The 15,069-nt window shown below is 43.1% G+C and overlaps 1 protein-coding gene across 7 annotated transcripts in view; it reads left to right on the top strand.

The window, feature by feature from the left end:
* The window catches only part of dus1l (dihydrouridine synthase 1-like (S. cerevisiae)), a 90,602-nt gene extending 76,157 nt beyond the window's left edge, over positions 1-14,445 (top strand). For 4 of the 7 annotated variants that reach the window (XR_009798953.1, XR_009798954.1, XR_009798956.1 and 1 more), the window contains 4 exons: positions 3,635-3,672; positions 8,383-13,067; positions 13,277-13,352; positions 14,202-14,259. Coding sequence is in view for 1 of the 7 variants with exons in the window: in XM_061847342.1 (XP_061703326.1) it covers positions 3,635-3,672; positions 13,277-13,352; positions 14,202-14,263 (176 nt within the window). In the remaining 6 variants the exon portion in view is untranslated. Of the gene's footprint in view, positions 1-3,634; positions 3,673-6,836; positions 6,938-8,382; positions 13,068-13,276; positions 13,353-14,201 lie in introns of those variants that run through there. The other 3 variants (XR_009798955.1, XR_009798952.1, XM_061847342.1) reach the window with 3 other exon arrangements.
* The last annotated feature ends 624 nt before the right edge of the window (positions 14,446-15,069 follow it).

Here is a 15,069-nt window from a genome sequence, read left to right as displayed (position 1 = left end):
TCTACCTACAGAACGCTGCAATAGTAAAATGTTACATTTTTCTCAGTTTGTCTACTGTCTACAAATGCAAATACCAATTTTCAATTTCAATTTTCATTTTCTTCCGTTGGTTTGGTACAGCTTTCCTTTCATTTTCTACAACTTGCAAAATATTTTGTTAGTTTTTTTCTTTTTTAGCGGATTTTAGAAATCCGGCAGCTAGTTTTACACCTCTCTCGGTGCTGTTGTTAGCCACCCTCAGGTTTCGGACGACAGATTGTTTTCGGTAGTTTTCCATTGACTGCCATTTTTCAGGATCTTCATGAAGAAAATCAGTGTCTATATCAAGTAATTCAAAGAATTTCCGCGAATCGCATGAACACAAATCTTTCAACTTTGTATGTTCAGTGTCAAAACGGGAAAATTGGTTTCCCGAAATCAGTCCCGTGCCAACTCTTGTCATGTGGTTTCTTTGGGAATGTGATAATTGTTTCCGCTATTTCACGTTTCTCTGTCTTGTTAAGACTGTCACTGAAGAGACTGAGCTCCCATCACGTTCGTCCTGGTCTCAATCATGTTTTTCAGGAACAGGCATTCTTCTTCATTCGAAATACGATCGAAGACATCACTTGGGCAGAATGGAAATGTGTCCTCCAACCCGGATTTGAAATCTTCGATGCGTTTAAGCGGTCTTCCTGACAATCGTCGATCTTTCGGAATTTTCATCAGCTCTTGCATATCAGCGTATCACGATTCAACCTTCTCCGACATCTTGTTTTCCGCAAATGTTGGTGTCCTCGCTTTCTGGTAAAAAAATCACGACTTCCTGACAGATTTTGCAGCTTCCCTGATAGGCTTGGCGACATCTTGTCTTTGGAATTCCTCTTTTGCAGCAATGAATGACAGAAGAATCTGTTTTCTGGAAGGAAGTTTGGCTCCTTGATGGCTTTATCATCCGCGCTTGGGACGGTCCCAAGCAAAAAATACCGCGGGTCTTTGTTTCGCAGCAGCCATGTTGACAGTTCAATGACTTCGCGTTAACTGAGAGGTAAACACCAACTAGGACTGAGAGGTCAACCCGCTCAAGGATTTCATGAGTGCTTCTGAACATTCCGGGGAATGTCCTGACGTTCTGGACGCCGCTCGACGATAGCTTAGAATTTTTTTTCCGGAAAATGGCCGCATTGCTGATCGACTATTCTTTACCAAAATCCGACGAATTTTGAAAAATTAGATCTCCATGAGGAACCCCTAAACATGATTCGATTTCGTTCAAATTTGAAACGCAGCTCTTACATGATGAACCTCAAAAAAGTTTGTTGATTTTTAAAGATTTCGGGGGACCAGATTCACCCTACTGTTAATCTCGATCAGATTGGAGCCCCATGCAAGATATCACCTCGTTGGGTCTCAATGATCCTTAGAAAGGTGAGGAATCAGCCCAGGACTACACAACAGGACTTAATCAATGACCTGAAAAGAGCTGGGACCACCGTTTCCAGATGGGTCGTGGCTGGGTCTTTCAACATGATAATGACCCGAAGCACACAGCCAGGAAAACGAAGGAGTGGAAGAAGCATATCAAGGTTCTGGTGTGGCCTAGCGAGTCTCCAGACCTAAACCCAATAGAAAATCTTTGGAGGGAGCTGAAACTCTGTGTTTCGCAGCGACACCCCAGAACCCTGTCTGATCTAAAGAACATCTGTGTGGAGGAGTGGGGCAAAATCCCTCCTGCAGTGTGTGCAAACCTGGTGAACAATTACAGGAAACGTTTGACCTCTGCAATTGTAAACAAAAGGCTACTGTACTACATATTGACATTAGTTTTCACGTCTGTTCAAATACTTATTTGCAGTTTTATCACACATTGTTAAAAAATCATACGTCGTGATTTCTGAATTTTTCTTAATGTCATGAGCAAGGCTGGACCACGGCCAAGATGGATGGCCTAGCCACCACTCCGAGCGATTTCATCTCTGACACCCGTCGCCGGTCACAGCTGTGTGACATGAGGCACTGTCATTCGACAATGTATTTCAGTTGGAGTTTTGTCATTGGTTTTTGCCACAGGGCCCTTCTTCTGCAATCCCCTATCCACAAAGCTAACACAGCTTCCATTCAAACAATCCTCTTATTTCACAAAGTCACCACACTTTTGGGATCCTTTTAAAACAATTTTGAAGCAGTTTAACCTTAAAACTAATGTATTAACCTCAACTAACAGTAGTTAGAAAGGCACTGAACAGAATGAAAAATGGAAAGACAGTTGCTCCTGGTAACATACTAGTGGATGTATGGAAGCAATTTGGTGAGGTGGCTTATTCAGTAGAATACTAGCAGGAGAGAAGATGCCAGAAGAATGGAGGAAATGTATGCTAGTCCCCATTTTTAAGAACAAAGGCGATATTCAGAACTGTGGAAACTACAGAGGAATAAAGATGATGAGCCACACAATGAAGTTATGGGAAAGAGTAGTGGAGGCTAGACTCAGGACAGAAGTATCTGCGGACAACAGTATGGTTTCATGCCGAGAAAGAGTACCACAGATGCACTATTTGCCTTGAGGATGGTCAGAACAGCGGTGAGATGTGCCGTTGCTGTGTCAGAACAATTGAAGTTGGAGGTGGGACTGGATCAGGTTTCCGTGCTGAGCCCCTTCCTGTTTGGGGTAGTAATGGATAGGGTGACAGTGATGGATAGGCTGACAGACGAGGTAAGACTGGAATCACACCCTGGTATGACATTCAGAACAAACAAACACGAGCAAAGAACAAGAGACATTCAGGTAATAGGAACGATTCCTTATAAGAGTCACAGATGTGCAAGACGCCCCACATTATGTTCAGCTTGTACAGAGTGCACTTACTTGTTCGCAGTTCCCACTGTAGACCAGTGCAATAACAATTATGCAAAGGGAGGTTTAAAGTGAAATATCGTGAATCGTGTGACAATCTTCAGAAAATATTACTAATATTACAAATATAATACTGATTGGACCAGCAGGATATGAGGGTGTGTCCCAACAACGGCACAAGGCAGAAAATAGGAGGTTGGTTGATCAAGAATTTAATGACCTAATTGCCAGATGGGGAAAAACTCTTTGAATGCCTGCTAGTTTTGAGTTGCATTGATTGGTCGCGCTTACCGGGCAGAAGGAGCTTGAAGAGGTGGTGGGCTGGATGTGGAGGGTCGAAAGGATCCTGCCCGCTCTGGACATAGTTCGAGTGGCCTGCAAGGCTTCAAGAGTGGGTAAGGTGGTGCCGACAAGTCATAGAGCGATTTTGATTGTCCGTTGTAGTCGGAGTTTGTCCTTTTTTGTGGCAGCCCCAAACCAGACTGTGATGGAGGTACACAGTACTGATTGGATGACCGCTGTGTAGAACTGTCTCAGCAGCTTTTGACAACCTGTGCTTCCTCAGAAGCCGCAAGAAGTACACCCTTTACTGGGCTTTTTTGAGGATGGAGTTGATGTCCGTCTCCCACTTCAGGTCCTGTGAGACGGTCTCAACGGTTGACACAAAACAGTTGAAAAAAGACATTTAAAAAAATCACAACCTTTTGAATTGTTTAAAAAAAAAAAAAATTCCATTTATATAAAAAAAAAAAAAAATCACTCTTTACAAATGCATTAACTGTAACTGTTTCCTCCCAACAGCCAAGTACATCAAATGTGAACAGTGTGGCAACCCAAAGGTAAGATCCCAATAAGTATATATAATATATCACGTCTTGGTTTTAGAGCCATAGGCAGTTTTCAAATTATCACAAAACAGTTCTATTCACAGTCGATATAAAAGATTTCTCAACTAATATGTCATAAGTATGCATAAAAATTAATAGGAGTACACAGCCTTGAACACAAATTGTGTTGATACCCTTTTTGGCACTCTATGACTGTATGAAATCACTGATTATCTTCAAACTCTGGTTTTGATGACTAAATATTTGATATCACTAAACCTCCAGGGAAACAGTGTTTAAAAAAAAAAAAAAAAAAAAAGCATTGTACTTTTTTGGGGTGGGGGATGTTTTGTGTGTGTGGGGGTATTTGTGGGTCTGTGTGTGTGTGTGTGTGTGTGTGTGTGTGTGTGTGTGTGTGCGCGTGTGCGTGCGTGCGTGCGTGTGTGTGTGTGTGTCTGTCTGTCTGTCTGTCTGTCTGTCTGTCTGTCCCTGTGTGGGCAAGCAGAATGGAGGATGTGTCTCTCTTTTATGACAAAACAGTCTTACTGTAAAATGTCCCGTTATTACGTCCCCCCTCCCCCGCGAATAACGAAAATCCGTGAATAATGGATGCAGTATTAAATACCTGTGTATATGTACAATATTTTTGCGACCATAAGGTGTATCTTGAACTTTCACTAAAATAGCGCACCTTAAGTTCACACTGAGTTCCAAAATCTGTAAATGTTGTATGACGAGACCAATGAAGTACACTTAAACACACATGTTTCATTGTTAGCATGCTTGCTACCTAGTGTTTTACCGTGTATACAAGTTATCATATGATGGCGTGCACAAGGCAATGGGCAATCTTTTCTCTCACACCCACTGTCCTCATGTCCTCCCTCACAACATCTCCATCAACCTTTTCTTTGGTCTTCCTCTCGCTCTTTTGCCTGGCAGCTCCATCCTCAGCACCCTTCTACCAATATACTCACTGTCTCGTCTCTGAACATGTCCAAACCATCTAAGTCTGCTCTCTCAAACCTTGTCTCCAAACGAGCCAACTTTGGCGGGGAAAGTGCCGTAATTTCTCAAAAATAATGCATGATTTTTTCCAAAAATATTTTCAAAAAGTTACCAGAGCGCATTATATTTGGGTATGGATGAAAAATAAAAAACTTTTCTGTCACATAAAACACCAGACACGTTCCGCCAACTGTTCCACCCCACTTGGACCTGTTTCTTCACTTCCTTACCACACTCACGAATTGCTCTGTATTGTTGACCTTAAATATTTGAAGTCGTCCGCCCTCGCTATATCTTCTCCCTGTAGCATCACTCTTCCCCCTCCACCTCTCTCATTCACGCACATATATTCTGTTTTACTTCGGCTAATCTTCATTCCTCTCCTTTCTAGTGCATGTCTCCATCTTTCTAATTGTTCCTCTGCATGCTCCCTGCTTTCACTGCATATCACAATATCATCTGCGAACATCATGGTCCAAGGGGATTCCAGTCTAACCTCATCTGTTAGTCGATCTATTACTACCGCAAACAGGAAGTGGCTCAGAGCGGATCCCTATTGCAGTCCAACCTCCACCTTAAATTCTTCTGACACACCAATAGCACATCTCACCGCTGTTCTGCTGCCCTCATACATGTCCTGCACTATTCTAACATACTTTTCCGCCACACCACACTTGCGGGTGTAGTACCACAGTTCCTCTCTTGGTACTCTGTTATAGGCTTTCTTTCGGTCTACAAAGACACAATGTAGTTCCTTCTGACCTTCTCTGTACTTTTCCACGAGCATCTTCAAGCAAATAATGCATCTGTGGTACTCTTTCTAGGCATGAAACCATACTGTTTCTCGCAGATCCTTACTTCTGTCCTGAGTCTAGCCTCCACTACTCTTTCCCATAACTTCATTGTGTGGCTCATCATCTTTATTCCTCGATAGTTTCCACAGATCTGAACATGGCTCTTGTTCTTAAAAATGCGGACCAGGACACTCCTCCTTCATTCCTCTGGCCTATTCTCTCTTGCTAGTATTCAATAGAATAAGTTGGTCAAAAACTCCACAGCCACCTCTCCAAATTGCTTCCAGACCTCCACTGGTATGTCATCATCACCAACTGCCTTTCCAACTTCCCCCTTACTAATCATTGCCACTTCCTGGTCATTCATGCTTGGCTCTTCTACACTTCCTTCTCTCTCATTTTGTTCATTCATTAACTTCTCAAAGTACTCTTTCCATCTACTGAGCACACTACTGGCACCAGTCAACATATTTCCATCGCTATCCTTAATCACCTTTACTTGCTGCACATACTTCCCCTCTCTATCCCTCTGTCTGGCTAACCTCTAGGGATCTTTTTCTCCTTCTTTCGTATCTAACCTGGTGTACATAACGTATGCCTCTTGTTTAGCCTTCGCCTCTACCTTTGCCCTGCGTCGCATCACAATGTATTCCTTTCACCTCTCCTAAGTCTTCTCCGTGTCCCACTTCTTCTTTGCAATCTCTTTCCTTGGATGACTTCCTGTATTTTGGGGTTCCACCGCCAAGTCTCCTTCTCCCCTTTCCTACCAGAAGACACCCAAGTACTCTCCTGCTTGCGTCTCTGAATACATTGGTAGTAGTTTTCCAGCCTTCTGGGAGCTCTTTCTGTCCATCTAGAGCCTGTCTCACCGCTTTTCGAAAGGCCACACAACATTCTTCCTTTCTCAACTTCCACCACCTGATTCTCTGCTCTCTCCTAAGTCTTCTCCGTGTCCCAGTTCTTCTTTGCAATCTCTTTCCTTGGATGACTTCCTGTATTTTGGGGTTCCACCGCCAAGTCTCCTTCTCCCCTTTCCTACCAGAAGACACCCAAACTCTCCTGCTTGCCTCTCTGAATACATTGGTAGTAGTATTCCAGCCTTCTGGGAGCTCTTTCTGTCCATCTAGAGCCTGTCTCACCGCTTTCCGAAAGGCCACACAACATTCTTCCTTTCTCAACTTCCACCACCTGATTCTCTGCTCTACCTTTATCTTCTTAATCTTCCTACCCGCTGCCAGAGTCATCCTACTCACCATCCTATTCTGTCGAAGTACAACTCTCCCCACCACAATTTTACAGCCAGTAACCTCCTTCAGATTACCCCGTCTGCACAAAATATAATCCACCTGCGTACTTCTACCTCTGCTATTGTAGGTCACTCCATGTTCCACTCTCTTCTGGACATAAGTGTTCACCACTGCCAATTCCATCCCTTTTGCGAAGTCCACCACCATCTGACCCTCAAAGTTCCTTTGGTAAATGCCGTACTTACCTATCACTTCTTCATTGCCAGTTTCCTATGCCATGACCATTGAAATATGCACCAATCATAACTGTCTTTGTCTGGGATGCTCAGGATGCCCTTCCAGAATTTGTCTTTCAACTTGAGGTCACATCCTACCTGTGGCTTACAGCCGCTAATCACATCATATATAATACCCTAAATTTCAAATTTCATCCTCATCACTCGATCTAATATTCTTTTCACCTCCAAGACATTTGTAACCAGCTCTTCCTTTAAAATAACCCCGACTCCATTTCTCTTCCCATCTACTCCATGGTAAAATAATTTAAACCCTGCTCCTAAACTTCTAGCCTTACTCCCTTTCCACTTGCTCTCTTGGACACACAAAATATCAACCTTTCTCTTAATGATCATGTCAACTAACTCCTGAGCTTCTCCTGTCATCGTCCCAACATTCGAAGTCCCGACACACAGTTGTAGGGTCTGTGCATTCCTTTTCTTCTTCTGCTGACCAAGCCACTTCCTCCTCTTCTTTTGTCTTCGACCTACATTATCTACATTACACATTACCTATTGGACTGCAGTCAAAAAATCAAACAAAGTCAGCACATAATATACACAATTCACATACTACCTAATTTATGTTAAAGTTGAAGTCAAATAAAAGCAATCAAATAAACACAGTCAACACATCAGGTACACAAATCACATACTACTTAGTCCATGTTAAAGTTAGTTAAAAGTTTATGTAGGTAAGCAAAGTTCGAGTCTGGAAATATAAAGGATATGACGATTTAAAGGATATGGGGAAGAAAGCGATTCAAAGCACAATGGCTCTCACTCAAGTAGTTGAAGCTTGAGTCCACTTATGCAATTTCCTCTAAGTCCACACGGTCCTCGTAGTACAAGTTGTGTAGGTCGTACAATTTATGTAGTTACTCACGTTTGATGTTTCTTCAACAACAACGATTTGATCACAAACTCGTCTCGTTAACAAGCTAAACTAGACTCGGCCAAGAAGCAAGTTTAAGTTGAAATTTCCACTTGCAGAACTTTTTATAAGTCGTCACGGTCCTCTTTATATGCGAAACATAGGTTTTGCAGGTCGTGTAGGTACTCGCGTTTGATGTTTTCCTCCTCAGTAAATATTTGATAATTGACTCGTCTTATTGTTGGCGAGCTAGGCTAGGCTAAACTAGGCCGAGCACCTTCAACGCGACCGATACTGCTCCAATTTGGGTACTAAGATTACACAGATGATGATTTTAGTCCACTGAAGTCATCACCAGGAGCACCCCACGTCGAGTATTCACAACATTCAGTTGAAATTCAGTAGGATTTATTGAATTATGATCGGGTGGGCATGAGTAACAGTGCACTTTATGCACACTTCCATAATAGCTGTCACATTTGTATTTGCATTTTTGGCCAAAACTGTTCCATCATTCCATAAAGGCTCGGGGACACCACCTCATCCACATGCACCAACAGCACCGGAGCATCCCAAGGTTGTGTCTTCTCACTTCTGCTCTTCTCGCTCTACACCAACGACTGCACTTCATGGCATCCGACTGTGAAACTCCTGAAGTTTCCAGATGACACCACGGTCATCGGCTTCATCAAAGACTGTGACGAATCTTCATATCGACTGGAGCTTTGGTGTGGTAACCTCAACACAACCTATTGAACACTCTAAAGACTGTCGAGATGATTGTGGACTGTCGGAGGCAACCTTCACCAGAGCTGACGCTGTCCAACTGTCTTGTGGCAACTGTCAAGACCTTCAAGTTCTTGCGAATTACATTGTCAAAGGATCTGAGGTGGAAGATGAACATCAACTCCATCCTCAAAAAGCCCAGCAAAGGATGTACTTCTTGCAGCTTCTGGGGAAGCACGGCCTGTCATGGGAGCTGCTGAGTCAGTTCTACACAGCGGTCATCCAATCAGTACTGTCTACCTCCATCACAGTCTGGTTTGGGACTGCCACAAAAAAGGACAAACTCCGACTACAATGGACAATAAAAAACGGAATGTCAGCACCTCTCTACCCACGATTGAAGACTTGCACGCAACTCGAACTTGGTCCAGAGCGGGCAGGATTCTTTCAGACCCTCCACATCCTGGCCTCCAGCTCTTCCAGCTCCTTCCGCCGGGAAAGTGCTACCGATCAATGCAAACTACAAACTAGCAGGCATTCAAACTGTTTTTTCCCTCTGGCAATTGATCATCGACCCTACTATTTTCTGCCTTGTGCCATTGTTGGGACACACCCTCACATCCTTCTGGTCCAACTAGTATTCATATTAGTAATGTATTTTGTATACTATCGCACGATTCGTCACTTTCAATGCTCCCTTTGCACAATTGTCATTGCACTGGACTATAACGAAAACCGCAAATAGGTAAAGGCACACAGTACTACAAGCTTAACACTGTGAGACTTTGACACACTCTTATCTCTTACCTATTTGAAATGAAGATTACATCTTGGACATCTGTGACTCTTGTAAGGGATAGTCCCTATAAACAGAAATGTCTCTTGTTCTTTTGTTCTTGTTACTTCGTTGTCCTTTGTTCTGAATGTCAGCCCTGCCGGAGAAAAAATCCTTTTGTGTTTTGACACACTTTGCCAATTAAGCTGATTATGATTCTTATCTGGGATCTTGTTCTTTTGGTCACGATCGACTGGTAAATTGAGTGTGTCTCCTTTCGTCTTAGCACCTTTCGTCCCACGACAGACCGATACAAAGTCATCAAAGTCAACCCATCACTGCAGACGCTGCACCAATCCGCCTGTCGATCTCCCGCTCCATTCTTTACTCAATCATGAACAAGACCCCAACATACTTGAACTCCAAGTCCACAAAACACATGTCGACTGGTTGGACGAACACCCATGCACCCTCGAGGATCCTGCCAAAGGTGTCACACTGGTACACTGCTCCACGGCCAGCACGAAAGCCACATTGTTCCTCCTGAATCTGAGATTCGAAATCCCGACAAACCCTCCTCTCCAGATGAATACACTTACCAGGGAGGCTGAGGTCTGTGATTCCCCCTATAGTTGGAACACACCCGAAGGGGGACCACCACCCCAGTCTGCAAATCCAGAGGCACTATCCCCGATGTCCATGTGATGTTGCAGAGGCGTGTCAACCAGGACGGCCCCACAACATCCAGAGCCTTTAGGAACTCCGTGCGAATCTCATCCACCCCTGGGGCTCTGCCACCAAGGAGGTTTTGCACCTCTTTGGTGACCATGACCCCAGAGATAGAAGACCCTGCCTCAGAGAACAGGCACAACTCAGTGTACTTGGCAGTGGAAAGGGACTGTTGTGAGTAGGAGCGTGGGATGTAGAGACTGCTCAGGTCCTGAAGCGATTCTTTCCATGTCTCCCAAATCCTTCTCTTGTCTTCAGGAAGGCCTTAGTCCCAATCCTGGATGTCAGAGGACAGTTCTCTGAGCAGTGGTCTTCCCTGGATCGTCACCGGCGCCACGAAGCCTAAGGGGTCAAAGAGACTATTGACCGTGGAGAGCACACCGCGATGAGTGAAGGGCTTGTCACCTCCTGCAGGCTTGAACGTAAAGGTGTCAATGTTAATGTCCAGCCCAGACCAAGGCTTCTTTGTGTTGGCAGCTCACCATCCTCGAGACCCAGGTCTTTAGTTTTCAGCAAGGTCAAGGTTGTCAGGTCGTTGCCCTTATGCCAGAGAAAATCGTAAATAGTTTTTGTGATCCTCTTGTACCAGGAAGCTGTGATCCTCTTGGACCACGAAGCTGTAGAACATTTGTTGGATATCTGGTGCTATCCCCACAAGTTCTTTGCGAGACCTCATCAACACTCTGATAAAGGAATTGTTCAAGTCAGGGCCAGAGTTGACGACGCTGTTGAGGGCAAAGTCCACGGTGTTGGGCACTGGAGTCAAACACCACCCATATCTGACCTGGTTTCTAGGGGTGGTACGCTCCAAAGACTGGCAGATACCAGCACTCTTTGTTCTCCTAGAGTAGGGGTGTTTCCTCTGCGTGCTTTTTTGTGAAAACGTTCTCCATGAAAGCAGCAAACTTCATTTCCGGCCTCTTGTTCACTGTACATTGCAAGGAAGAGAGGCGGGAGAGGGCTTCATCACGGTTATTTAGAGGTGGTGGTCTGGGTGTCCTAAAGGGCAAGGGGCAACACAGCTGCTTTGTTCATTTTTGTCGGACTCTTTCTGCATGATTTCGAGTGAGACCTCAGCCTACAATGACATAGCGCATTTGTTGTCATTCTCTGTCTTTTCAAAAACAGTGTGACCAAGTTCTTGCTCATCTGGCACATGGGAGTGTTTGGGCACGTGAGGATGAACGGTAGACTCCCCGCCATCACTTATCCTCTTTTTCAAGGGAATGCGTTAGAGCACACAGGAAAGCATTCCACGTTTTGACTCTCTGCCATAGATTGTTCTCTTTCATGTTGATGCGATTCTGGCAAGGAGTGAGGTTTGGCAGACGTCCGTTCTGAAGGATATTTGTATTGTTGATATGGACTGTTGTTGGACTGTGGACATTGCTGTTGCCTTCATGCAACGATTACCCAGCCTAAATCTAGGCGCTGAGCAAAAGGTGCGTTGTTGAGGCCATTTACCGTTTGTCTCACCTTATGTTCTCTGATCATGTCTCTTTCCAGCAACAGTAAGATTTCACCATCAGTGTCTAACTTTGGGAGGTAAGGTGCCACAGACGTTAAGTGGGTGGACAGAAGGTCAACATCTGGTGTTGCAATTTCTGACCTTTTGCTCATTATCTCGTTACATTCAATGAGAGGTGGGAGGTCAAAACACTCACCACCACTGACCGCTTCATTCTGGAATCCGACTGCTTTCCTTCCAGTCATCTCTCTGATGCCAGCACAGGTCCTAGGTAGGGTGACAGGCTGCCTTGGAGTACAAACAGCTGGAAGAACTCTGACCTTGCCAGCGAGCGGTGGCTCTGGTCATCAAGGACTACATACACCACCTCCGCATCAGAGCTAATGTCGCACAACGGCGGCTAACAGCGATATGATGCAGATCTTTTGTAACGTTTTGAGAGGAGGATTACGTGCTTGGACGTGGACTGAGCTTTTTATTAATACTGTTGCTTTCGGACAAGTACGCGGACACCACCGATATGACACAGATCTTGTGTCATATTCTGAGAGAAGGATTACGTCGTCGAATGCAGACGGAGCTTTTCATTTATACTGCTGCTTTCGGACAAGTACACGGATTTCCTGGAACATTCGCTGAAAATATTTGTTCGAGTTTGGTGACTATATGTTGTTTTGCTAGTTAGCGTGTTACACACTACTAAACTATCTTTAGTTTAAACTATCCTATGATCGACCAAGACTGCCTCGCGATCGATCAATGTATTGAGCACACCTGATTTAAGTGACTTCAAGTAACTTCATCAAAGTTGTGCAATTCTGATGTGTTGGCTCACCTTGATGAAAAATTGACACAGTTGCCAGCTGAACAGAAAGCTGAAATGTGTGGAAGGGGGTGCAGTGCATGCTGGACATTATTCTTGAACCCAGTGACAGTTCGTTGAGCTCACCATGTGTACTTGTGCCGAAGAGTCGTGGTGGTGGTTGGCGCTGCTGCGCTAACATGAAGACTGTCAATGCACTGTCACAAACTGATTCCTAACCTCTACTGAGAGTGGATGATCGCACTGATCACGTTGGTCACGCTACCTAACCTAACCCTAACTTATGAAGGGTAAATCCATTCTCCCAAGTGTTCAAGCAATGTCCAGCAATGCAATGAGCCGGCATTTTGGCTAACACAAAGGAACAACGAGCTGCCTTCCCGGAGGTAAAACTAGTGGAAACAAACGAGTACATGTGGGGGCGCCGCTGTCCTTTACGTCACTTCCTGCTTCTCGAAAACAAATCCCTTGAGATGATTTTCATGACGGGAGTTACAAAAAACTGTACACGTCAAAATCATGTTTTGTGGTGGAAAAAAAGCATGAGCCCATATTGGCTGATGTTTTTTCATTAATAACATACTAAAAATCATCCATTTTCCATGACAGTAGCCCTTTAACCACCCAAACCTGCTGCTGCACATCCTTCCCATCTCTATCCGTCTGTCTGGCGAGCCAACCTGTCAAGGTCCTTTTCTCCTTTTTCAGACAAATTATGTAAATCTATTTTTTTTAAACTAAAAATGGAGAAAAAATTTGTGATTATGATAACCTCAGAACTAATTGTTTAGCATTAAAACATTTTGGACAGCCAAGCTTGATTTTCTGACAGACAAAATTACATTTTTTTTTTAAATTAACTGCCAAGAATTCAGATGTTTTATTTCATTCTCACAGGGAAATAAATGTGTCTTCAATCTTTGTCGGGGTTGCTGTAAGAAGAAGTCTTACAAGGAGGTGGCCAACTGTTTAAGTCAGTATATACAAATACATCAAAACATCACATTACTTTGTTGTTGCAATAGCTCAATTTTTTTTACCTCATTATGTGGGTGTGTTTGTTCCCGTTAGACATTTGATTTGGTTTTCTCTCGGCAAAGGGGTTTTTATGTATTTTTGGTCAGGTTTAAATTGGACCAAAGTTTTAGTTAGATTCTTCTCAAATATCATGTCAGTGTACTGATGAAATATTAATTACTATACTATGATTTGTGTTATGAGCTATGAGAAGAAAATAAATCAATGTTTATACTTCATAAAGAAGAGAAATATTAGTTTGAATAAATGTGTCAGTGATTCTGGAAGTGCACTATGAGTACTGATGGTTTGCAGGCCTCCTCAAGTGGTATGTGCGGGAATCACTGAAGTAAATGTTCAAATTGGACAATGATATAATGGCTTCAGGTTTTGTTTTGGTTTTTCCCAGTACAATTGTTAAGTACACTTCGGTTGTTTAACTTTTAAGTACGATCATTTGAATATAGAAAATTTGAAATTTAATTTCAAATGTTTATTTGGGTACAATTTTCATGTAACTTATGAGAATCCAATTGTTCAGTAGGGTTCTTCATTTTCCCATATTTGAGTGTAATATTCATTTTCAAAATGTGCATTATGTTACTGTGGCTAACTGATATTAAACGTATGAGGAAATTTTTTTCTGATTCAGACTTGAGCCCACTAGGCTACTGTATTTTAGTATTGTTCATTTTTGTTGACTTGGAGAGCAAAGTACTTTTAGAGAAGGTACTTGGTGTAAAAGTAGGAGAATCACTGTCTTGGATGATTAAAGAGTTCACTAAGTTTTCACTCTGGTTGACAGGCCATGGACTCAAATTCAAGACCAAGGCAGATGCAAGTAAAGCTCAAGAGGATGTGAGATAAAGAAATTGGGATAATGTACAATGCATTGCCTCCACCATGGATTGTACCACTACCCTGTCTTCCTTCATAATCATAAAACTTGTGAATATACTCAGAGGTGGCTTACATTTTGACTCTTGCTATACCTGTATTTTTTTCAGATAACAAACCCAGTACCATTATTAAAGAAATATTCAAAATGGCTCTTCAAACTCAAATCATTTCCCTTGATGTTCAAACTGTTTTCTGTCACAATGCCCAGTTACCCAAACACAGTCGTATTCCGGACAGCGATATCAGACCATCATAAAAAAGTTCTATCGTTTTGATGTTGCCGGGAGAACCTTGGCTAATTACCAGTATTTCGCCAAGACATTTGCATTCAATCTAAAAATATCACAAACAAACGGCGTGCGGGGAAAAAAAAGACGTTTGCCGATTAGGTGTATTTTTCTGACCTTTAGCTCACCGCGCACGTACTAACAACGGCAGATAGTACAGCAAAACAGGCTATTTTAAGCACTCGCTTTTTTCTTAAAAGTAAAGAAAGCTTATCAAACATGAGTATGGCTGCAGGAAGAAGACAAAAACATCACTTTCATACGGAATGGGATGCTTCCTTTTTTGCTGTCATATTGAAAGTGCATTTGCCTCATCTGCCAGTATACTTTTGTAATACCAAAGAAGGGAAATGTGGACTGGCATTTTCGAACTGTTCGTGTAAAATACGACAGCGAAAAGCGAGTTTAGAATGAGAAAACCGAACAAACTAAAATCCCAGTTTGGCTGGACTGCAGTCAATTTTCACACAACATAGTTCAACAGCG

The sequence above is a fragment of the Syngnathoides biaculeatus genome, chromosome 16, assembly GCF_019802595.1.
Source record: "Syngnathoides biaculeatus isolate LvHL_M chromosome 16, ASM1980259v1, whole genome shotgun sequence".
NCBI lineage: Eukaryota > Metazoa > Chordata > Actinopteri > Syngnathiformes > Syngnathidae > Syngnathoides > Syngnathoides biaculeatus.
The sequence above is the reverse complement of the archived record's forward strand: the minus strand, read 5'-3'. Positions and strand labels throughout refer to the sequence as shown.